The 24,550-nt window shown below is 43.0% G+C and overlaps 1 protein-coding gene across 11 annotated transcripts in view; it reads right to left on the reverse strand.

The window, feature by feature from the left end:
• The window catches only part of PTGR2 (prostaglandin reductase 2), a 37,361-nt gene that overhangs the window by 7,691 nt on the left and 5,120 nt on the right, over nucleotides 1-24,550 (reverse strand). For 6 of the 11 annotated variants that reach the window (XM_033187496.1, XM_033187489.1, XM_033187494.1 and 3 more), the window contains exons 2-5: nucleotides 22,477-22,560; nucleotides 20,393-20,511; nucleotides 5,281-5,472; nucleotides 2,315-2,485 (exon numbers count right to left, since the gene is read on the reverse strand). In XM_033187496.1, coding sequence (XP_033043387.1) covers nucleotides 2,315-2,485; nucleotides 5,281-5,472; nucleotides 20,393-20,511; nucleotides 22,477-22,513 — 519 coding nt within the window. In that variant the 5' untranslated portion in view covers nucleotides 22,514-22,560. Of the gene's footprint in view, nucleotides 1-2,314; nucleotides 2,486-5,265; nucleotides 5,473-16,966; nucleotides 17,874-20,392; nucleotides 20,512-22,476; nucleotides 22,561-24,224; nucleotides 24,399-24,550 lie in introns of those variants that run through there. The other 5 variants (XM_033187490.1, XM_033187493.1, XM_033187491.1 and 2 more) reach the window with 5 other exon arrangements.

Consider the following 24,550-nt stretch of genomic DNA (forward strand, 5'->3'; position numbering starts at 1 on the left):
GTGCAGTGGCACGATCTTGGCTCACTGCCAGCTCCGCCTCCCAGGTTCACACCATTCTCCTGCTTCAGCCTCCCGAGTAGCTGGGACTACAGGCGCCTGCCACCATGCCCGGCTAATTTTTTTACATTTTTTAGTAGAGGGGTTTCACCATGTTATCCAGGAAAAATTATCCATGTTACATGTTATCCATGTAAAAATTTTTACATTTTTTAGTAGATGGGGTTTCACCATGTTATCCAGGATGGTCTCGCTCTCCTGACCTCGTGCTCCACCCACCTCGGCCTCCCAAAGTGCTGGGATTATAGGCGTGAGCCACCACGCCCAGCCAAAACCATTGTTAGTTGAAAACATCCTAAGCAAAAAATGCATTTAATATACCTAACCTACTGAACATCACAGCTTAGCCTAGCCTACCTAAAACGTACTCAGAACACTTATGGTTGGGCAAAATCATGTGGCAATACGGTACACCGCAAAGTACCAGTTGTTTACCCTCATGGTCATTGTCAAAATAAACATCCACTCCAGCCGGGCATGATTCACGGAGTTGTTCAGCCACATACAGTGGCTGACCGGGAGCTACAGCTTGTTGCTGCTGCCCAGCATCTCAAGAGAGTGTCATACTGATATTACTAGCCTGGGAAAAGACCAAAATTCAAAATTCAAAGTATGGCTTCTACTGAATGCATAGGGCTTTTGCATCATTATAAAGTAGAACCATCATAAGTTAGGGACCATCTGTAGTTTAAATGTTAAAATCTCACAATTTTTGGCTTTCACTCATTGAAAAATATAAAATCAAAGAATAAATTTAAAAAATAAAATTTCACAACTTAAATCTAATTTCATAAAAGGAATAAATACTCAGACCCAAAGCATCACATGCAATTCATTATTTTTCAGGCTTGTGGCGAACTAAAATCGCAGCTCAGACACAATGTTTGTTTTCAATGGTTTCAACCTATAAAGGCTATTATTTATAAAAGGATGTACTTTTATAAGATTTTTTTTTTTTTTTTTTTTTCAAAGAAACAGGGTCTCACTCTGTCATCCAGGCTGGAGTACAGTGGTATATTCATAGCTCGCTGTAACTTCAAACTCTTGGGCTCAAGTACTCTTCCTGCCTCAGCCTCTCAAGTAGTTAGGACAACAGGAGTGCCACCACACTGGGCTAATTTATTTACTGAAGAGTCTTACTATGTTGCCCAGCTGGTCTTGAGCTCCTGTCCTCAAGTAATCCTGCCACCTTGGCCTCCCAAAGCACTGGGGTTGCAGGCGTGAGCCACTGTGCCAGGCCGACTTTGTAAAATTCTATCAAAATGTTTACACTTCTAGAATTCAACAAGTGGTTTCTTATTTGAGGATATTAATTTAAAATGTGAGTTTGGGCCGGGCGCAGTGGCTCAAGCCTGTAATCCCAGCACTTTGGGAGGCCGAGACGGGCGGATCACGAGGTCAGGAGATTGAGACCATCCTGGCTAACACGGTGAAACCCCATCTCTACTAAAAAATACAAAAAACTAGCCGGGCGACCTGGCGGCACCTGTAGTCCCAGCTACCCGGGAGGCTGAGACAGAAGAATGGCATGAACCCGGGAGGCGGAGCTTGCAGTGAGCTGAGATCCGGCCACAGCACTCCAGCCTGGGTGACAGAGCGAGACTCCGTCTCAAAAAAAAAAAAAAAAAAAAAAATGTGAGTTTGACTTTTAATTCATGAATTCCAAACAGCTTCTTTATCATTCTCTTCCTTATAATAATGAAAACAAAGCTTTAGCGTTTACTACATCTGTTTTTGGTTAACAGAGAATAAGATACTAAAATCTGCATTTTTTATACTGTTATTAAGAGAGTCTAAGTAGGTAAAAAAAAAAAAAAACCCATTTCTACAAGAAACGTAAGTCATTATAAATTTATTCAGTTTTGGCTGGGCATGGTAGCTCACGCCTATAATCCCAGAACTTTGGAAGCCAAAGCAGGTGGATCTCTTGAGGCCAGGAGTTCAAGACCAGCCTGGCCAACATGGCAAAACCCCATCTCTACTAAAAATACAAAAATTAGCCAGGTGTGGTGGCACACACCTGTAGTCTCAGCTACTCTCGAGGCTGAGGCATGAGAATCTCTTGAACCCAGGAGGCAGAGGTTGCAGTGAGCCAAGATTGTGCCACTGCACTCCAGCCTGGAGACTCTGTCTCAAAAAAGAAAAAAAAAATTATCCAATTTTACATTTTTAATGGTATACATATATCCAGATTTCAATTATGAATTATAACAATCCTCAAATAATCAGAAAATCATATAATTCTCAGAAAGTTTACCTGCCCAGCCACGGATCCACAGGCACCTGCAGCCCCACTGACAACCATTGTCTTATTACATCCAGCAGTTATATGACCTTTTTCCTGTATCCCAATCAAGGAAGTCAAACCAGGCATACCTATAGCTCCAAGAAAATATGAAAGGTGTCCATTCACAAGTTGTGGGTCTACCTAAAATAAAATATATACTCTTTAAAAATAATACTAGGAATTCCTGTTTTGAGACAACAAAGTAGAGACAATATGTTATGGACTTAATTGTGTCCCCATAACATTTATATAGTAAAGCCCTAAGCCCCAGTGTGACTTTATTTGGAGACAGGGACTTAAAGGAGATATTTAGGATTGAATAAGGACATAAGGGTGGGGTCCTAGTCCAATAAGACTTGTGTCGTGGCCGGGCACGGTGGCTCACATCTGTAATCTCAGCACTTTGGGAGACTGAGGCAGGCGGATCACCTGAGGCCAGGAGTTCAAGACCAGCCTAGCCAATATGGCGAAACCCCGTCTCTACTAAAAATACAAAAAATTAGCAAGGCGTGGTGGTATGTGCCTGTAATCCCAGCTACTTGGGAGGCTGAGGCAGGAGAATCACTTGAACCCAAGAGGCGATGGTTGCAGTGAGCTGAGATCATGCCACTGCACTCCAGCCTGGGCGACAGAGTGAGGCTCCATCTCAAAGGAAAAAAACAAAAACAAAAACAAAACGGACTTGTGTCCTTATAAGAAGAAGAAACAAAACAAGATCTATCTCTCTGCGCACCCACAGAGGAAAGGCTGCCTGAGGACACAGCAAGAAGGCGGCCATCTGCAATCCAGGAAGAGGGGCCTCCCCAGAAACCAAATTTTCCAGAACTCTAATCTTGAACTTCTAGCTTCCAGAACTGTGAGAAAATAAATCTCTGTTGTTTAAACCACCCAGCCTGTAGTATTTTGTTATGGCAGTCCATCAGTATAATAAACAACCCAATATGGTTTATAGAAGAGTAAACCATTCATCAATCTTGCTAAAATTCTATACTTTATTTGTAAAGAGTAAAAAAGCAATATTACTTCTCTTTATATTAAAAAGAAACTTTAAGGCCGGGTGCGGTGGCTAACGCCTGTAATCCCAGCACTTAGGGAGGCTGAGGTGGATGGATCACAAGGTCAGGAGTTCAAGACCAGCCTGGCCAAAATGGTGAAACCCCATCTCTACTAAAATTACAAAAAATTAGCCGGGCGTGGTGGCGGGTGCCCAAATCCCAGCTACTCGGGAGGCTGAGGCAGAGAATTGCTTGAACCCGGGAGGTGGAGGTTGCAGTGAGCCGAGATCGTGCCACTGCACTCCAGCCTGGACGACAAAGCAAGACTCCGTCTCAAAAAAAAAAAAGAAACTTTTAAAACCAATTCTCACATAAGAGACAAAATATTCTTTCTGTTAATGCCCCAAGTATGAAAAAAAAAAGGAAATGCTTAACAGAAAAATACTTGGCAACACTGGAAGATTTTTAAGTCTCTGAGCAATTCCAACATGAACATGTACCTATAAAAATCAACTCTGGCTGGGTATGGTGGCTCATGCCAGTAATCCCAGCACTTTGGGAGGCCAAGACGGGTGGATCACGAGGTCAGGAGTTCACCACCACCCTGGCCAAGATGCTGAAATCCCGTCTCTACTAAAAATACAAAAATTTGCTGGGCGTGGTGGTGGGTGCCTGTAATCCCAGCTACCCAGGTGGCTGAGGCAGAAGAATCACTTGAACCCGGGTGGCAGAGGTTGTAGTGAGCCGAGATTACGCCACTGCACTCCAGCCTGGGCAACAGAGCAAGACTGTCTTAAAAAAAAAAAAAATCAACTCAAATTCCAACAGTTCTCATTACTGATGTTTAAAATGTACCATTAAGGCTGGGCACAGTGGTTCACAACTGTAATCCCAGCACTTTCTGGGGCTGAGGCGGGAGGATCGGTTGAGGCCAGGAGTTCAAGACTAGCCTGGGCAATATGGTGAGACTCTTGTTTCTACAAAAAGTTTAATAAAAATGGCTGGGCATGGTGACTCACGCTTGTAATCCCAGCACTTTGGGAGACCGAGGCGGACAGATCACTTGAGGTCAGGAGCTTGAGACCAGCCTGGCTAACATGGCAAAACCCTGTCTCTACTAAAAATACAAAAAATTAGCTGGGCGTAGTGGTGCACACCTATAATCCCAGCTACTCGGGAGACTGAAGTGGGAAGATCACTTGAACCCAGGAGGCAGAGGTTGCAGTGAGCCAAGATCACTCCAGCCTGGGTGACAGAGTGAGATGCTGTCTCTAAATAAATAAATAAAAGACCCAGTCAGGCTATTGCCTATTCTTTTGGTAGCTGCTCTGAAACAACTTTTATTACCTGAGAGACTTTATTTAAAATAAGATAACCTTTGTTTACCACGCAATTCCTCCCCTTTCCCTTTTTGTTGCCATTTCCCCCAAAAGCCTCAAGTCCCATTCCTTTAAGCTATAAGAACTTCAAGCTCACACCTGTAATCTCAGCACTTTGGGAGGCTGAGATGGGAGGACTGCTTGAGCCTAGGAGTTTGAGACCAGATGGGGCAACACAGTGATATCCCATCTCTAAAACAAACAAACAAGCAAAGAAACAAAAAAAAAAAAAAACCTTCAACCATCTGGTCCCTCCTTTGAGTCTCCTATTCTTCTGTGAGGCTCCAGTGCACATATATGAATTAAAATGGTTTTTCTCCTGTTAATCTGTTTACTGTCAGTTTATTTTAGCAGGCTCAATTATCAAACCTTCAGAAGGAAAATTTAAACTTCCCTATACAGCTAACAGTGGAAAAGGAACAAAGATTTTCCGCATTTTGGCAGCTAAAAGAAAATATATGCTTTTATTTTTCCCTGATTACAAACACAACTGAATATCAAATGCACAAAGTAAGAGTTACACAGGGAAAAAAAAAATCAGATACGTTCATATATATATCACCTTTTCAAGGTTATTTCCATCCAGAATAACTTTGGTTTGCCAGGGCCAATAGAAAGAAGTCACAAAATCGCCTTTAGTCAAATTTGTGTGTTTGCTTTCTTCTATAATTCCAATACCTCCACCATCAACGACTTGAGATAGCTGCCAAGGTGTTATATAATCAGTGCCAGTGTCTTCATTCATTCTACAACGCTGAAAAAAGAAAACATTAAGATAATTTTATCCAATAATGTCAAACCACTCTACCAATTTACTCAATGACTAAAAGTATATAATGAGTAATATATCGCATACAATACACAAAAATCAACTCAAAATACGTTCAAGACTTAAACATAAGACCTGAAACAATATGGTGACTATAGTTAATAACAATGTATTGTATACTTCAAAATTGCCACTGGCTGGGAACGGTGGCTCATGCCTGTAATCCCAGCACTTTGGGAGGCTGAGGAGGGCAGATCACCTGAGGTCAGGAGTTCAAGACCAGCCTGGCCAACATAGTGAAAACCCATCTCTACAAAAATACAAAAGTTAGCCAGGCATGATGGCGGTTGCCTGTACAGCTATTCAGGAGGCTGAGGCAGGAGAATCACTTGAACCGGGAGGCGGAGGATGCAGTGAGCTGAGATTGCACCACTGTACTCCATCCAGCCTGGGCAATGAGAGTGAAACTCCGTCTCAAAAAAGAAAAGAAACTTGCCGCGAGGGTAGATTCTAAGTGTTCTCACCACAAACAATAAGTATGTGATGTAATCCATGTTAATTAGCATGTTAGCATGACATAACCACTGCACAATGTAAACATATTTCTTTTTTTTCTTTTTCTTTTTCTTTTTTTTTGACGTGGAGTTTCGCTCTTGTTGGCCAGGCTGGAGTACAATGGTGCGATCTGGGCTCACTGCAACCTCCGCCTCCTGGGTTTAAGCGATTCTTCTGCCTCAACCTCCTGCGTAGCTGGGACTACAGGCATGCGACACCACGCCTGGCTAATTTTTGTATTTTTAGTAGAGATGGAGCTTCACCATATTGGCCAGGCTGGTCTCGAACTCCTGACCTTGTGATCTGCTGGCCTTGGCCTCCCAAAGTGTTGGGATTACAGGTGTGGGCCACCGCGCCTGGCAACAATTTTTATTTGTCAATAAATTTGTTTTTAAATAAAAAATTAAAAAATTGAGGTGACAGTTGCAAAGAAAGCTCTGTGAGTATTCTAAAAGTCACTGAATTGTACATTTAAATGCATGAAACGTATGCTAGTAAATAAAGCTAAAAATTTTAAAGAATTACTTAAGGAAATTGAAGTAATACTATACACATTATACTAGCAAAAAGTAATACAGGCCGGGCGCGGTGGCTCAAGCCTGTAATCCCAGCACTTTGGGAGGCCGAGATGGGCGGATCACGAGGTCAGGAGATCGAGACCATCCTGGCTAACATGGTGAAACCCCGTCTCTACTAAAATATACAAAAAATTAGCCGGGCGAGATGGCGGGCGCCTGTAGTCCCAGCTACTCGGGAGGCTGAGGCGAGAGAATGGCGTAAACCCGGGAGGCGGAGCTTGCAGTGAGCTGAGATCCCGCCACTGCACTCCAGCCTGGGCGACAGAGCGAGACTCCGTCTCAAAAAAAAAAAGAAAAAAAAAAAAAAAAAAAGTAATACAAAATAGTGTTTTGATGGTTTCAAAGGATTGTGGCCAATTAGGTACACTCACATGCTGCTGATACTATAAAACTATTTTTTATGGAAAACAAACTAGCAACATATACACCATAAAACTTGATTTCTTTTGGGCTAGGAATTCTGTCTCCCCAGTGGAAATAAGCCAAAAAGAAGTGAAGTAATTTTTATACCGTTGCTCATCCCAACTTCAGACCAAGCACTCTCCCTATTTCATGGCCCCTAACCTCAGATGAGTGCTCTCTTCACCCCTCGAAGACAAGAGTGTCACAGTGGGACCACACCCTGTCTCAAGAGGAGGGCTAACAACTTCTCTGGGTAGTAGTCAAGGCTCTCTTCCTCTGTGGCTCACTCTTGCCTCTATCATGAAATCCAAAATGTAGAGGACCACAGCATGGACCAGGAAGTAGAAAACATGGAAGGACGCCTGATCCCATGTGGTTGTGTACCCGGTAAAACTGGGTAAAATACGAAACAGAGAACTGATGCAGAAGCTTCTGTAAGAATACATTTGCTTCTGTTTGCCACCTCCCACGTATTCCTTAAAAGCAAGTGCAGCCACAGACACTGGCCAGACCAAGGGCCTGACACTAAACACAGCTAGTAGGAAAAACGGAAATAAGTTCTCTGAGATATAGGAAAAAAATCTGCTGTTTCTTCCTTTCACTCACCACTCAACACTTTTAAAAACAGATGTGGTGGGGTATTTCCCCATACACCAACCAAGTAATTCTGCAGAGGGCATCAACTGGGTGTCCCCTAATTCCATTCAGTTCAACTGTGACACTGTCTACCTGGATATAGTGTCAGGTCCCACAGATTAAAGGCTCAGTCCCACAAGACTGCACCTACTTCAGATGCCAATCTCAAGCCCTAGGTTATGGTCTGTGCTTCTGACAAACTGGCTACAAATCAGGGTCCCCACTCTACTCTCTCCTTTGGTTTAATTTGCTAGAGCACCTCACAGAAGTCAGAGAAATACTTTACTTACATTTACTGTTTATTATAAAGGATATTACAAAGGATATAGATGAATAGTCAAATAAAAATAAAAATTAAAAAAAAGACAAAGAACAAAAATTAATTAAAAAAAAAAAAAAGATGAACAGCCAAATACAAGAGATGCATGGAGTAAGGTATATGGGAAAAGGTGCGGAGTTTCCACACCCTCTCCAGGTGCACCACCCTACAGGAATCATCATGTGTTCAGCTATTTGGAAACTCCTCAACCAGGTCCTTTTGGGTTTTGATGAAGGCGTCATTATATAGACATGATTGATTAAACCACTGGCCACTGGTGATAAACTCAACCTTCACCTGCTGTCCCCTAGCTGGGGGTAAGGTGGCAGGAATAAAAGTTCCAACTCTCTGAGCATATATGTTTGGTTGCCTTGGTAACCAGCCCCCATCCTGAGGCTATCCAGGAGCCCCCCAACCACTTGTCATCTCATTAGAATACAGAAAGACACCTTGGAGATTCCAAAGGCTTTAGGAATTGTGTGCCAGCAAAGAACAAGAAGACCAAATATTTCCTATTATAAATCACAATATCACACAAGTAATTCCCTAGAGCTAAACAAATGATGTCAACAGAACAGAATGTTATTAACCACCAAAATAATAATATTTGAACTAGTTTTCCCATTAGAGTCACTTAAAGAATATGAAAGCACACCTATAAACCCACCACTTTGGGAGGCTGAGGCAGGAGGATTGCTTGAGGCCAGGACTTTGAGACCAGCCTGGCCAACATAATAAGACCCTCTTCTCTATCAAATGAAAATAAAAAATTAAAAAGAATATGAAAGCCAAGTTGTATATGCACATTAAGGATAATCATGTAGGCCGGGCGCGGTGGCTCAAGCCTGTAATCCCAGCACTTTGGGAGGCCGAGACGGGCGGATCACGAGGTCAGGAGATCGAGACCATCCTGGCTAATACGGTGAAACCCTGTCTCTACTTAAAAATACAAAAAACTAGCCGGGCGACGAGGCGGGCGCCTGTAGTCCCAGCTACTCGGGAGGCTGAGGCAGGAGAATGGCGTAAACCCGGGAGGCGGAGCTTGCAGTGAGCTGAGATCCGGCCACTGCACTCCAGTATGGGTGGCAGAGCAAGACTCCGTCTCAAAAAAAAAAAAAAAAAAGGATAATCATGTAAAATACTGTGTACACATAATGATTAATTTTAGTTGTGAATTGGAATGATATAAAATCTCAATTATTTAACATTTGCTAGACTCCCTTTTCCCTTTTAAAGCTGCTTAAAAAGCCTGGTGTGGTGGCTCATGTCTGTAATCCCAGCACTCTGAGAGGCCAAGGCGGGGAGATCACCTGAGGTGGGGAGTTTGAGACCAGCCTGGTCAATGTGGCGAAAGCCTGTCTCTACTAAAAATACAAATATTAGCTGGGCATGGTGGCGCACGCCTGTAATCCCAACTACTCAGGAGGCTGAGGCAGGAGAATCACTTGAACCCAGGAGGCAGTGGTGGCAGTGAGCCAAGATTGTGCCACTGCACAGAACAAGACTCTATCTCAAAAAAAAAAAAAAAGGTGCTTAGGGTTTTTCTATTTTTTAGAGTTGGGGTCTTGCTTTCTGCCCAAGCTGGATTTGAACTCCTGGCTTCAAGCCATCCTCCCATCTCAGTCTCCCAAGTAGCTGGAAGTATAGGCCCAAGCCACCACATCTAGCCGATTCTTTTTTTTTTCTGAGACAAAGTCTCTCTCTGTCGCCCAAGCTGGAGTGTAACAGAGTGGCACAATCTCAGCTCACTGCAACCTCCACCTCCCCGGCTCAAGCGATTCTCCTGCCTCAGCCTCCCAAGTAGCTAACAGGCGCATGCCACCATGCCCGGCTAATTTTTATATTTTTAGTAGAGACGCTGTTTCACCATGTTGGCCAGGCTGGTCTCAAACTCCTGACTTCAAGTGATCCACCCGCCTCGGCCTCCCAAAATGCTGGGATTACCAGAATGAGCCATCTTGCCCAGCCTGACTTTTTTTTTTTAAAGGAATGATGCATAGAGAATGTCTAGTGGAAGTATCCCAAAGTGATTTTTCTTCCTTTATGCAATTAACATTTAATAAACATTATGCTAGTCACTGGAGATACAGTGATAAATAGAAAACTTTGTTTTCATAAACTTTTTTGTTTTTTTGTTTTGTTTTTTTTGAGGCAGGGTCTCACTCTGTTGCCCAGGCTGGAGTGCAGTGGCACGATCACGGCTCACCACAGTTTTGACCTCCTGGGCTAAGTAATCCTCCCACCTCAGCCTCCAGAGTGGCTGGTGCACCTTAACACTCACCTAATTTCCTTTTTTTGGTATTGATGGCATCTTTCTATGTTGCCCAGGATGGTTTCAAACTCTGGGGTCAAGTGATCCTCCTGCCTCAGCCTCCCAATGTGCTAGGATTATAAGCATGAACCATGGCACCCAGACCATAAACTGACTTTTTATTAGGGAAGACAGATAATCTAACAATTACACACATGTAATTATTACTTTCAATTGGCATAAATGCTGAATGTCAAAAGGAAAATATAAAAGAGAGGTCTAGACTAGTCTGGGGGTTCAGGGTGATTTACCAAAGGAAATCTCTTTAAAGCAGGCATCTAGGGAATAACAGGGATTACCGGGTAAAGGGAAAGGAGTGGGAGGAGGCTTTTAGATAGAGGGCCAACATGTATGAAGGCTTGCTTTAATATGTATCTGGGACTCTGTTTTAACTAGGTATGGTAAAGTGATAGATACGAAGACAACTGCCTTGAAAGAAGAATTTCTCAGCCAGGCGCGGTGGCTCAAGCCTGTAATCCCAGCACTTTGGGAGGCCGAGACGGGCGGATCATGAGGTCAGGAGATTGAGACCATCCTGGCTAACACGGTGAAACCTCGTCTCTACTAAAAAATACAAAAAACTAGCCGGGCGACGTGGCGGGCGCCTGTAGTCCCAACTACTCGGGAGGCTGAGGCAGGAGAATGGCTTAAACCCAGGAGGCGGAGCTTGCAGTGAGCTGAGATCCGGCCACTGCACTCCAGCCTAGGTGGCAGAGCAAGACTCCGTCTCAAAAAAAAAAAAAAAAAAAAAAAAAGAAAGAAAGAATTTCTTACAGTTGCCAAGGAGGCAGGGGGCACAATATGCCAAGAAGGGTCGTATGGGGAAGCACGAGAGTTGGTCATGAGGGCAAAGGAGCGAGGAAGAGCATGGCCCAGAGTCTGTCTTTTTTTTTTTTTTTTTAGGAGGAAGTATCTTTGGTTTCCACAGGGAAGAAGGGGCAAGGCAGGGTAGGTAAACTCGAGTATATTACATGACAGCTTTAATAACGTTAGAGGGCTCTGATATACAGGGGTGGTTCTTAAGTTGTGCAGCATCTGGCCCTGGGGTGATTTAAGGCAGGGGAGTGTGAGTTAGATACAGGAGGAGTTTAGGGATATGGGCTTTGGATTGGTTGGTTTGTTTATGAATGGCAAGACTTAAATGCAAGTTGTTATCTCTAAAAATAAGCAAATCCTGCCAGGGACAGTTACTCTAGGATTCACAAGCCCCCTAAGATGTCAAAACATCCTAAAATACACTAAATTAAAAACATGATTAATACAAAGATTAAGCAGAAGGGGGCACTGATGTGTTAGAAAAGAAAGACATCCCCTGAGGCAACAGTGCAAGGGTAATTGGCAGGTTTCTCTGAGCCTGGACAGGTAAACGAGTCAGGTTATGTAGCTTTTTTTTGTTTGTTTGAGACAGTCTTGCTCTGTTGCCTAGGCTGGAGTGCAGTGGCATGATCATGGCTCACTGCAACCTCCGCCTCCCGGGCTCAAGGGATTCTCCTGACTCAGCCTCCCAAGTAGCTGGGACTACAGGCATGTGCCACCACGCCTGGCTAATATTTTTTGTATTTTTAGTAGAGACGGGGTTTCACCATGTTGGCCAGGCTGGTCTCAAACTCCTGACCTCAGGTTATCCGCCCAACTCAGTATCCCAAAGTGCTGGGATTATAAGCATGAGCCACTGCGCCTAGCCTAGGTTATGTAGCTTCTTAGACCATGTCAAGGCTGATTGGTCTCAATTCCAAAACTAATGGGAAGCCATGAAACCACTTTAAGCAAGGTGACACAATTAGTTGATGTTATAAAAAGAATCACTCTGGCACTCTGGCTGCAGTGTGAAAAATGGCTTAAAGGGGCAACGTGTGTATGCAAGGGTACCTACCCTATTAGGAAAGAAACAATGGTAATTCAGACTACATAGACTTCTCTGGAACTACTAAGACATTGACTGAATTGAGAGGTATTTAGGAGGTGGGATCCACAGGACTTCGCAGAGGCAAAATTCTCAAGACTGAAATGAGTAAGTAGACAAAGTATTTACTTCCCTGGAGGAAAAAGACTTTTTTTGGTTTTTGTTTTTGCTTTGAAGTTGGGAGTGTTCTAAGTGAAGATCATTAATTCAATTCATATTATAATCCTATTGTTCCATCATTTTTCCTCCCCTAAAATCTTTTTTTTTTTTTTTTAAGAGCAGGGTCTCGGCCAGGTGCAGTGGCTCACACCTGTGATCCTAACACTTTGGAAAGCTGGGGCAGGCAGATTGCTTGAGCTCAGAAGTTCTGGGCAACATGGCAAAACGCTGTCTCTACAAAAAATACAAAAATTAGCCAGGCATGGTGGCACATGCCTATAGTCCCAGTTACTCCAGAGGCTTAAGTGGGAGGATCACTTGATTCCAGGAGTTCGAGGTGGGGCAATGAGCCATGATCACACCACCATATTCCAGGTAAAGGGACATAGTGAGATCCTGTCTCAAAAAAAAAAAAAAAAAAAATGTGATTTGGTCATGAGGGCTCTGCCTTCATGAATGTACTAATGCCATTATGGCAGCAGTGGGTTCCAGATAAAAGAATGAGTTTGGCTCTTTCCCCATCCTCTTGCTTGCACTCTTTCTTTTATTTATTTATATGTTTTTTGAGATGGAGTCTCGCTCTGTTGCCCGGGCTGGAGTGCGGTGGCACGATCTCAGCTTACTGCAATCTCCGCCTCCCGGGTTCAAGCAATTCTCTTGCCTCAGCCTCCTGAGTAGCTGGGATTACAGGTGCCTGCCACCACACCCAGCTAATTTTTGTATTCTTAGTAGAGATGGGGTTTCACCACGTTGGCCAGGCTGGTCCTGAACTTCTGACCTCAGGTGATCTGCCCACCTCAGCCTCCCAAAGTGCTGGGATTACAGGTGTGAGCCACCATGCCCGGCAACCTTCTTCTACATTTTGTTCTCCTTAGGCTCTCAATGGACTGGATGATGCCCACCCACATTAGAGAAGGACATCTGCTTTATTCAGTCCACCAATTCAAAAGCTAATCTCTTCTAGAAACACCTTTGCAAACACACCCAGAAATAACGTTTTACCAGTTATTTAGACATCCCATGGCCTAGTTAAGTGGACACATAAAATGAACCATCACAGAAGACAATACTCCCCAAATTGATCTACAGACTCAAAGCAATCCCTATCAAAATCTTCTGTGCAGAAATTGACAAGATGGTTCTAAGGTTCATATGAAAATTCATGGGACCCAGAAGAGCCAAAACAATCTTAAAAAAGAAAAACAGGCCAGGCGGGGTGGCTCACACCTGTAATCCCAGCACTTTGGGAGGCTGAGGCAGGTGGATGACGAGGTCAGGAGATCAAGACCATCCTGGCCAACACAGTTAAACCCTGTCTCTACTAAAATACAAAAAAATTGTTCAGGCATAGTGGCTCACGCCTGTAATCCCAGCACTTTCGGAGGCCGAGGTGGGTGGATCACCTGAAGGTCAGGAGTTCAAGACCCGCCTGGCCAACATGCTGAAACCCCTTCTCTGCTAAAAACCCCATTTTTTGTAAAAATACAAAAAATTAGCCAGGTGTGGTGGTAGGTGCCTGTAATCCCAGCTATTTGGGAGGCTGAGGCAGGAGAATCGCTTGAACCTGGGAGGCAGAGGTTGCAGTGAGCCAAGATTGCACCATTGCACTCCCTGGGCAACAAGAGTGAAACATTTTCTCAAAAAAAAAAAAAAAAAAAAATTTGCCAGGTGTGGTGGCACACACCTGTAGTCTCAGCTACTCAGGAGGCTGAGGCAGGGGAATCATTTGAACCTGGGAAGCAGAGGTTGCAGTGAGCCGAGAGAGCACCACTGTACTCCAGCCTGGCGACAGAGCAAGATTCAATCTCAAAAAAAAAAAAAAAAAAGAAAATCAAATTGGAAGACTCACAGTTGCTCATTTCAAACTTATTACAAAGCTACAGTAATTAAGAGAGCGAGGTACTAGCATGACAGATACACAGATTGACAGAATAGAGTTGAAAGTCCAGAAATAAACCCTCACATTTATGGTCAATTGGTTTTCAACAAGAGTACTAAGACAAACCAATGAGGAAAGAATTATCTTTTCAACAAACAGTGCTGGTTCATGTCACTTCGTGGTCATATATTTCTGGTCTCTCAAAAAAAAAAAAAAAAGTGCTGACATGACTGTATATTCACTTGCAAAAAAAAATGAAGTTAGGTCAGGTGTGGTGGGCTTGCACCTATGGTCCCAGTTACTTGAGAGTCTGAGACAGGAGAATCACTTGAGCCCAGGGAGTTTAAGATTGCAAACAAGAGGCCGGGCGCGGTGGCTCAAGCCTGTAATCCCAGTACTTTGGGAGGCCAAGACGGGCGGATCACAGGGTCAGGAGATCGAGACCATCCTGGCTAGCCCGGTGAAACCCCGTCTCTACGAAAAAATACAAAAAACTAGCCGGGCGAGGTGGCAGGCGCCTGTACTCCCAGCTACTCAGGAGGCTGAGGCAGGAGAATGGCGCAAACCCAAAAGGCGGAGCTTGCAGTGAGCTGAGATCCGGCCACTGCACTCCAGTTTGGGTGACAAAGTGAGACTCCGTCTCTAAAAAAAAAAAAAAAAAAAAAAAGATTGCAAACAAGAATGGGTTGGGCCCTGTGATGGATAATTTTAGATGTCAACTTAACTTGACAGGATAAAGGGATGCCTAGATGGCTTGTGAAGCATTGTTTCTGGGTATGTCCTTGAGGGTGTTTTCAGAGGTAACTAGCATGTGAGTCTGTAGACTATGTGGCGAAGATCTGCCCTCAACGTGGGTGGGCACCATCCATTCAACAGGAGCCCAGATGGAACAAAAAGGCAGGTGAAGGACAAATTCTCTCTCCTGCAAAGCAGCACACCCTTCTGCTCCTGCCCTCTGCCATGAGAACTCCAGGTTCTTCAGCCTTTGGACTCTGAGACTGCACCCATGGCTTCCTGGGCTCTCAGGCCTTGGGACTGACAAGTATACCAATGGCTTCCTTGGTTGTTAGGCCTTCCAGCTTGGACTGAGCCATGCTACCAGCTTCTCTGATTCTCCAGTTTGCAGACAGCCTATCATGGGAACTCTCAGCTTCCATAATCTCATGAGCCAATTCCTCTTACAAGTCCCCTATCATATACATGTGTGTACATGTCTGTGGGTGCATGCCTATGTGTGTGTTTGTGTTTGTCTCTCTAAAGAATCTTGATTAATACAGACCCCTTCCTCATACTCATACACAAAGTTTAACCCAAAATGTGTTATTGACTTAAATGTTAGAGCAAAACTATAAAACTCTTAGCAGAAAATATAGGACTAAATCTTCGTGACCTTAAGTGAGGCAAAGCCTTCTTAGATACAAGTCTGAAAGTATTGAAAGTATAAGTGACAAACAAAAAAAGAGATCAATTAGACTTTATCAAAATTAAAAACTTTTGTGCTTCAATGGATACCATCAAGAGAATAGACAACCTACAACATAGAAGAAAATATTTACAGATCATATATCCAGCAAGGAGTTTATATTGAGAATATATAAACGACTCTTACAACTCAGTAATAAAAAACACAGATAATCCAACTTTTAAAATGCACAAGAGATCTGAATAGACATGTCTCCAAAAAAGACATGCAATGACCAATAAGCACACAAAAACATGCTCAACATTATTAGCCATCAAGGAAATACAAAAGAAAACCACAATGAGTTATCGCTTTACACCAACTAGAATGGCTGTAACCAAAAAGACAGATAATAACAAGTGTTAGTGAGGATATGGAAAACTGGAATCTTCATACACTGATGGTGGGATTGGAAAACGTAAAGCCCCTTTGGAAAACAGTTTGGTAGATCCTCAAAAGGTTAAACATATACTTACATACAGTAAGTATATGTACTAGGTCATACAGACCTAGTAATTTTACTCTTACATACATACCCAAGAGAAACAAAAACACAGTTCACACAAAAACATATACACAAATGTTTACAGCAGAAGTATTGCTAATAGCCACATTGTGTAAACAACCCACATGTCCATCATCTGATGAACAGATAAGATACTGTATCTATATAATGTAACATTATTCAGCAATAAAAAGAAGTACAAACTATAACATGATGAGCCTTGTAAACATATACTAAATGAAAGAAGCTCGACACAAAAGGTCACATATTATGCCAGGCACAGTAGCTCCCACCTGTAATCCCAGCTACTCAGGAGGCTGAGGCAGGAGGATCCCTGGAATTCAAGACCAGCTTGGGCTGTCTCATAGCAAGAGGTGACCTTGGGTGAGGAAAAGCCTTCTTAGATATGAGTCTGCCAGGTGTGATGGCTCACACTTGTAATCCTAGCACTTTGAGAGGCTGATGCGGGTGGATCACCAAAGGTCAGGAGTTTCAGACCAGCCTGGTCAACATGGTGAAACTCCGTCTCTACTAAAAATAAAAAAATTAGCTGGGTGTGGTGGCGCATGCCTGTGATTCCAGCTACTCAGGAGGTTGAGGCATGAGAATCTCTTTAACCCAGGAGGTGGAGGTTGCAGTGAGCTGAGATTGAGCCACTGCACTCCAGCCTGGGGGATAGAGCAAAACCGTCTGCAAAAAAAAAAAAAAAAAGAGCCTGAAAGTATAAGAGTATAAATGACAAAAGAAAAAACAGACCTCATCTCTAAATAAATAAATAAATAAATAAATGTTTATTCTTTGCAATGATTCATAAATAAATAATTTAAAAAAATTTTTTTAAAAATTTAATTAGCCAGGCATGGTGGCACACACCTATGGTCTCAGCTACTCAGGAGCTCTCAGCTGAGGTGAGAGGACTGCTTGAGCCCAGAAGGTCAAGGCAGCAGTGAGCTATGATTACCCCACCGCACTCCAGCCTGGGTGACAGTGCAAGACTCTGTCTCTTAACAGTAACAAAAAAGAATAACATATTGTATGTTTTTATTTATATGAAATGGCCAGAATAGGCAAATCTATAGGAACAAAAAGTAGGTTAGTGGTTGTATACTGCTGAGGGCAGGGTGAGCAGGGGAAACGGGGAATGATTGCTAATTATACCGTAAGTTCAGGGTTTCTTCTTGGGATGATGAAAATGTTGTAAAACTGATTGTAATGACAGTTGCAGAATTCCATGAATATACTAAAAACAATTTAATTGTACTCTTTAAATGAGTAAATTGTATAGTGTGTGAATATAATAAAACTTAAATTTTTTAAGTATATGGAGACAGATGTAGTGGCTCACACCTGAAATCCCAGCACTTTGGAGGCCAAGATAAGAGTATTGCTTGAGTCCAGGAGTTCAAAACCAACCTGGGCAACATGGCAAGACCCCATCTCTACAAAAAAACAAAAAAATTAGCCAGGCGTGGTGGTGCATACCTGTTGTCTCTGCTAGTTGGGAGGCTGAGATGGGAGGACTGCTTGAGCCTAGGAGATCGAGGCTGCAGTGAGCTGTGTTCACACCACCACAGTCACCCTCAGCAATAGAGATCTCATTTCAAAAAAGTTAAAAATTAATAAAATGAAGTACACAGTCCTTCACTCAGCTTCCCCTAGTAGTGACATCTTAAATAGCTGCAGTATAATATCAAAACCAGGACATTAACATTGGTACATTGCTGTTACCTAGACAGCAGATCAATAAGCAATCCTTTGTATGGGCATTTTTTCACTTCCTACTTTATACACTTCTATTTCACCTATTTAGAATGTTAATAAAAATAGGCCGGGCACCGTGGCTCACGCCTGTAATCCCAGCACTTTGGGAGGCCAAGGCGGGCAGATCACAAGGTCAGAGATCGAGACCATCCTGGTTAAGACAGTGAAACCTCTACTAAAAATACAAAAAATTAGCCGGGCATGGTGGCGGGTACCTGTAGTCCCAGCTACTCGGGAGGCTGAGGCAGGAGAATGGCGTGAACCCAGGAGGCAGAGCTTGCAGTGAGCCGAGATCATGCCACTGCACTCCAGCCCGGGCGACACAGCAAGACTCCATCTCAAAAACAAAACAAAACAAAACAAAAAAAGAATGTTAATAAAAATAATCAAGTTGCTCATTTTTAAAAAATGTCTTCAATAATGAAAAAGATAATCAGCCCCTAAATAACAAAAAAAAGAACAGTTTGACACCAGGCTGGCCAATCTGGTGAGACCCCCGTCTCTACTAAAAATACAAAAAATTAGCTGGGCATGGTGGTGCACTCCTGCAATCCCAGCTACTCGGGAGGCTGAGGCAGGAGAATCACTTGAACCCAGGAGGCAGAGGGTGCAGTGAGCCGAGATCGTGCCACTGCACTCCAACCTCAGCAACAGAGTGAGACTCCGTCCCAAAAAAAAAAAAAAAAAAAAGCCACTAAGTTTATAGTACTATGTTAAAACAGCAACATGAAACTCATACAGTTGTTCAGCAACCTATGAAACAGTTAAACAAAACAGACACATGGGGCCAATTTCCCTACTGCAACAATCTGATTCCACGCACTGAGACTTTTTTTTTGAGACAGGGTCTTGCTCCATCACCTGAACAGAAGGGCAGTGGCACAATCATGGCTCAATGCAGCCTTAACCTCCCAGGCTCAAGCAATCCGCCCACATCAGCCTCTCAAGTAGCTAGGACTATAGGCACAGGCCACCGCACCTGTCTAAATTTTTAATTTTTTGTAGAGATGGGGTCTCACTCTCTTGTCCAGGCTGGTCTTGAACTCCTGGGCTCAAGCAATCCTGCCCTGGCCTCCCAAAGTGCTAGGATTACAGGCAAGAGCCACCATGCCCAGCCGAGACTCTTAATAGCAGGGGGTAAACTGACATATAGAGCTGTGCTTCTCATGGCCATAGGAAAAAGTTAGAAGTAAAGAAGAGACTGTATGACCTCTGGGAGAAGTAAAGCAAGATGCCAGCTCATAGAGCCAAAGACCCTGTGCCTAATGGCTTCTTATCTGCAGTCTTTGGCAATATATACGTTTTCAATAAATCTTCTTTATCTAGAAGTAGCATGAGACCAGCCTGAGCAACATAGCTAGACCTCATCTCTTTTTTTTTTTTTTTTTTTGAGATGGAGTCTCGCTCTGTCACCCAGGCTGGAGTGCTGTGGCCAGATCTCAGCTCACTGCAAGCTCCGCCTCCCGGGTTCACGCTATTCTCCTGCCTCAGCCTCCCGGGTAGCTGGGACTACAGGCGCCCGCCTCGTCGCCCGGCTAGTTTTTTGTATTTTTAAGTAGAGACGGGGTTTCACCGTGTTAGCCAGGATGGTCTCGATCTCCTGACCTCGTGATCCGCCCATCTCGGCCTCCCAAAGTGCTGGGATTACAGGCTTGAGCCACCGCGCCCGGCCTGACCTCATCTCTTAAAAACAAGAAAAAGTAAAGAAAAGGAGGTCAACTAGAAATAAATAAAGATCTCATACATAGCCTCTCTTATAAAGTGGATCTGAAAGAATTTGCAATCTCATTTTACCATCTTCAAGCTTTATTTACCGAATTTGCAATCCTATTTTACTATCTTCAAGCTTTATTTACTCCTAGGAAGTAATCTGAACATTTGAAAGCACCTGAATCACATACATGTGCTACTATTATCTGTCCCCTCTACAACATTCCTTAATTACACTAGTGAATAAAAACAAAGGCGGGCCGGGCGCGGTGGCTCAAGCCTGTAATCCCAGCACTTTGGGAGGCCAAGACGGGCGGATCACGAGGTCAGGAGATCGAGACCATCCTGGCAAACAGGGTGAAACCCCGTCTCTACTAAAAAAATACAAAAAGCTAGCTGGGCGAGGTGGCGGGTGCCTGTGGTCCCAGCTACTCGGGAGGCTGAGGCAGGAGAATGGCGTAAACCCGGGAGGTGAAGCTTGCAGTGAGCTGAGATCCGGCCACTGCACTCCAGCCTGGGCGACAGAGCGAGACTCCGTTTCCAAAAAAAAAAAAAAAAAACAAACAAACAAAAAAAAACAAAGGCAATCTATAATTAAAAAGTATCAATATATAACTGCTCAAATATTTACCAATCTATAAGGGACTGAACAAAAAAATTCAGATACAACAACAGGAAAAATAATAAAGTTATTTTTCACCAAGTTACAACATCCTGATTCTTACCATGTAAGGATCCACAGAAAGATAAAGAGTTCTAACTTGCACTTGTCCTTCATTAATATTATCTGTTAAACAGATTTCTTCCATTCGGAAATTCTCTGCCACTGGATTACCATTTTTTCCTAAAATATTAGGCAAAAAATATAAACTAAAAAAAAGCCACTTTACTATATATTATTATTATTATTATTATCATTATTTGAGACAGAGTCTTGCTCTATCACCCAGGCTGGAATGCAGTGGCACGATCTCGGCTTACTGCAACCTCTACCTCCTGGATTCAAGTGATTCTCCTGACTCAGCCTCCCGAGTAGCTGGGATTACAGGCACGCACCACCATGCCTGGCTACTTTTTTGTACTTTTGGTAGAGATGGGGTTTCACCATGCTGACCAGACTGGTCTCGAATTCCTGACCTCTTGATCTGCCCACCTTGGCCTCCCAAAGTGGTGGGATATACTTATTAAAGGGTCACTCTAGGATTCAGAGCACTTCCTTTTAAAACAGGCACAAGGGGTCAGGTGCGGTGGCTCACACCTGTAATCCCAGCACTTTGAGAGGCTGAAACAGGTGGATCACGAGGTCAGGAGTTTGAGACCAGCCTGGTCAACATGGTGAAACCCTGACTCTACCAAAAGTACAAAAATTATCCAGGCATGGTGGTGCACACCTGTAGTACCAGCTACTCCAGAGGCTGAGGCAGAGGAATCGCTTGAACCCAGGAGGTGGAAGTTGCAGTGAGCCGAAATCGTGCCACTGCACTCCAGCCTGGATGACAGAGTGAGACTCTGTCTCCAAAAAAAAAAAAAAAACCGGCATAAGTAAATCTATATTGTTTTGTAATTCTTCTGTAACTATAGAAATGACTCAGTATGTATTTCTTTTTCTTTTTTTTTAGAGACAGGGTCAAACTCTGTCACCCAGGATGGAGTGCGGCTAAACTTTCCTTCCTCATTTTAAGAAGCAAATAGAAACTCAAATGAATACAAAAGTAATAATAATAAAGTCTGAAAAATTAGGAAATTAGAAAATTTAAAAATTAGAGGCATGAGAAAAATTTGTAAGAAAAGATCATCATTATAGAAACTTAAATGAATATAAAATAATAATAAAGTCTGAAAAAATAGGAAGTAGGAAATTAGAAAATTTGAGGTATGAGAAAAATCTGTAAGAAGGAAAGGTTACCAGTAGAAGGTACTCATCTTCAGATACGTTTAATGCATATTTACTCTTCATAGAATTATTACATTTATAAGGTGGGAATAGTACATAAAGATCTTAATCTAACTGCTCAATTTACTAAAATTGAGTTCAGAAAAGTTAAGTGACTTCCCCAAGTGGGCAGCAGTGACCCAAATCTCTTAGGTTCTTTCCATACCTGTTTTTATGATGCAGTTTACATGTCAGCACTGATATTAGTTAGTACAATTCACATTAAAAAAAAGCAAATTTTAAGACCAATAATAACATACTCTAAAGAAAGAAAAGCCATATATATTTGTAATGTAACCTTTCAGATGTTATGATTCCAAAATACTTTATTTCATCAACAAATGCCTGGATAAGTTACCACTTAAAAAACTAGTACACTGTGCCGGGCGCGGTGTCTCAAGCCTGTAATCCCAGCACTTTGGGAGGCCGAGACGGGCGGATCACGAGGTCAGGAGATCGAGACCATCCTGGCTAATATGGTGAAACCCCGTCTCTACTAAAAACTACAAAAAACTAGCCAGGCGACGCGGCAGGCGCCTGTAGTCCCAGCTACTCGGGAGGCTGAGGCAGGAGAATGGCGCGAACCCGGGAGGCAGAGCTTGCAGTGAGCTGAGATCCAGCCACTGCACTCCAGCCTGGGCAGCAGAGCAAGACTCCGTCTCAAAAAAAAAAAACTAGTACACTGTTTAAAAATGGCCTTGATAAGCTAACACTTGAAAACTATTACATCATTTAAAGAGTTTCTTCTAATATCTCTACTAGTGTTAATATCTTACTACCTTAATTTACCACATGAACATCACATTAGTTTTTATTCCTTCATTTGCATTAGTAATTATCAAAGATCACAGCTGTTCATTCATCACAAATACATACCAGGTCGAGAATTCAGTACCACTCTCTGAACAATCATCGCTCTGGTTGGGCAGTGGTTTCACAAGATTTCTGTATAAAATACTCCTATAAATAGAAAAATTTTTAAATCACAAATAAGATTTTAAGTATTCAACAATTTAAAAATAAAAAAGAAGTCCATTTGTGTTTCCCAAAGAAGAGGGAGAAAAATCACATTTAGGATCCAAAAAGATAAACTCTCCTGTCAGTTTGCCTCCTAAAGCAAATACACGAAGAAAGACTAAATCTAGTTAGAATTTTTAACTAATAGGAACAAGTTCACTGAAGATTAAGTGGGGCAAAATATTTGTTTGTTTATTTATGTATTTATTTTGAAGACAGAATCTCACTCTGTCGCCCAGGCTGGAATGCAGTGGTATAATCTCTGCTCACTGCAAGCTCTGCCTCCCAAGTTCACGCCATTCTCCTGCCTCAGCCTCCTGAGTAGCTGGGACTACAGGCACCCACCACCATGCCCAGCTAATTTTTTTGTATTTTTAGCAGAGAGGGGATTTCACCGTGTTAGCCAGGATGGTCTCGATGTCCTGACCTCACGATCTGCCTGCCTGGGATTACAGGCGTGAGCCGCCGCACCCGGCCCAAGTGGGGCAAAATGTTTTTGGTCTCAGGTAATTCAAGCTCATTCATCTTCAAGCACACCATCATGAATAAGCCTCCTATGGCTCGATTAAAAGAAAACAACACAAGGCTAGTCCAAAGGTAGTGAGTTATCTCAACTGATTATTCAGTCAGTAACAGGTCAGACCCCTTTGTTCTACTCTTTCCCCCTTCTCAGTACTGCACCTGACTTGTTTTTAAATAAAGACAAGAAAAAAACATAAAACAAACAACATGATATATTCCTCCAGAGTTAGTAGTTAATCTAGTGGCAAAATAAAAACATTGCAGCCAGGCACGGTGGCTCATGCCTATAATCCCAGCACTTTGGGAGGCCGAGGCGAGTGGATCACGAGGTCAGGAGTTCAAGACCATCATGCCTAACACGGTGAAACCTTATCTCCACTAAAAATACAAAAAAATTAGCCGGGCGTGATGGCAGGTGCCTGCAGTCCCAGCTACTCGGGAGGCTGAGGCAGGAGAATGGCGTGAACCTGGGAGGCGGAGCTTGCAGTGAGCTGAGATCGCGCCACTGCACTCCAGTCTGGGCAACAGAGCGAGACTCCATCTCAAAAAAAAGAAAAAAAAAAAAAAAAACCACTAACTGCTTAACTGATATGTAATCAAATTTTTTTTTTTTTTTTGGAGTCGGGGATGGAGTCTCACTCTGTCACCCAGGCTGGAGTGCCGTGGCGTGATCTCAGGATCTCAGCTCACTGCAACCTCTGCTTCCTCGGTTCAAGCGATTCTCCTGCCTCAGCCTCCCAAGTAGCTGGGATTACAGGCGTGCACCACGATGCCTTGCTAATATTTTGTTTGTATTTTTAGTAGAGACGCGGTTTCACCATGTTGGCTAGGCTGGTCTTGAACTCCTGACCTCAAGTGATCTGCCTGCCTCAGCCTCACAAAGTGCTGGGATTACAGGCGTGAGCCACCAAGCCGAGCCACGTAACCAAATTTCCAAAAGCTCTTCTATTTGTTTATCAAAATAGAAATTCCTTTGCCTTCTTTTAAATATCAGTGGTGAATTTAAAAAAAAAAAAAAAAGGAAATTCCTTTATAGTTTAGCTAACAATAAAAGTAACATATCGAAGGAATTTAAAAATCCTTACCTTATAGGAAATTCCATATCACGATATGGCCAATAAGTAAAGGACCAGTTTATTCTGTTTTGTTTTGTTTTTTGAGATGAGGTCTCACTATGTTGCTCAGGCTGGTCTCGAATTCCTGGGCTCAAGTGATCCTCCCATCTCAGCCTCCCAAAGTGCTGGGATTACAGGCGTGAGCCACTACATCTGGCCAGTTTATTCTGGATTTACAATTTGAGCTAATGAAGCAAGCAAAAGAAGTTCCAGTACTAGCACTATCTGACTTGTTGAAAATCACTTTGCTTACTTTATCCACCAGTGAAAATTAGAAAATCAAGCCCTTAGTGTTA

This window comes from Trachypithecus francoisi, unplaced genomic scaffold (assembly GCF_009764315.1).
Source record: "Trachypithecus francoisi isolate TF-2019V2 unplaced genomic scaffold, Tfra_2.0 Lachesis_group3, whole genome shotgun sequence".
NCBI lineage: Eukaryota > Metazoa > Chordata > Mammalia > Primates > Cercopithecidae > Trachypithecus > Trachypithecus francoisi.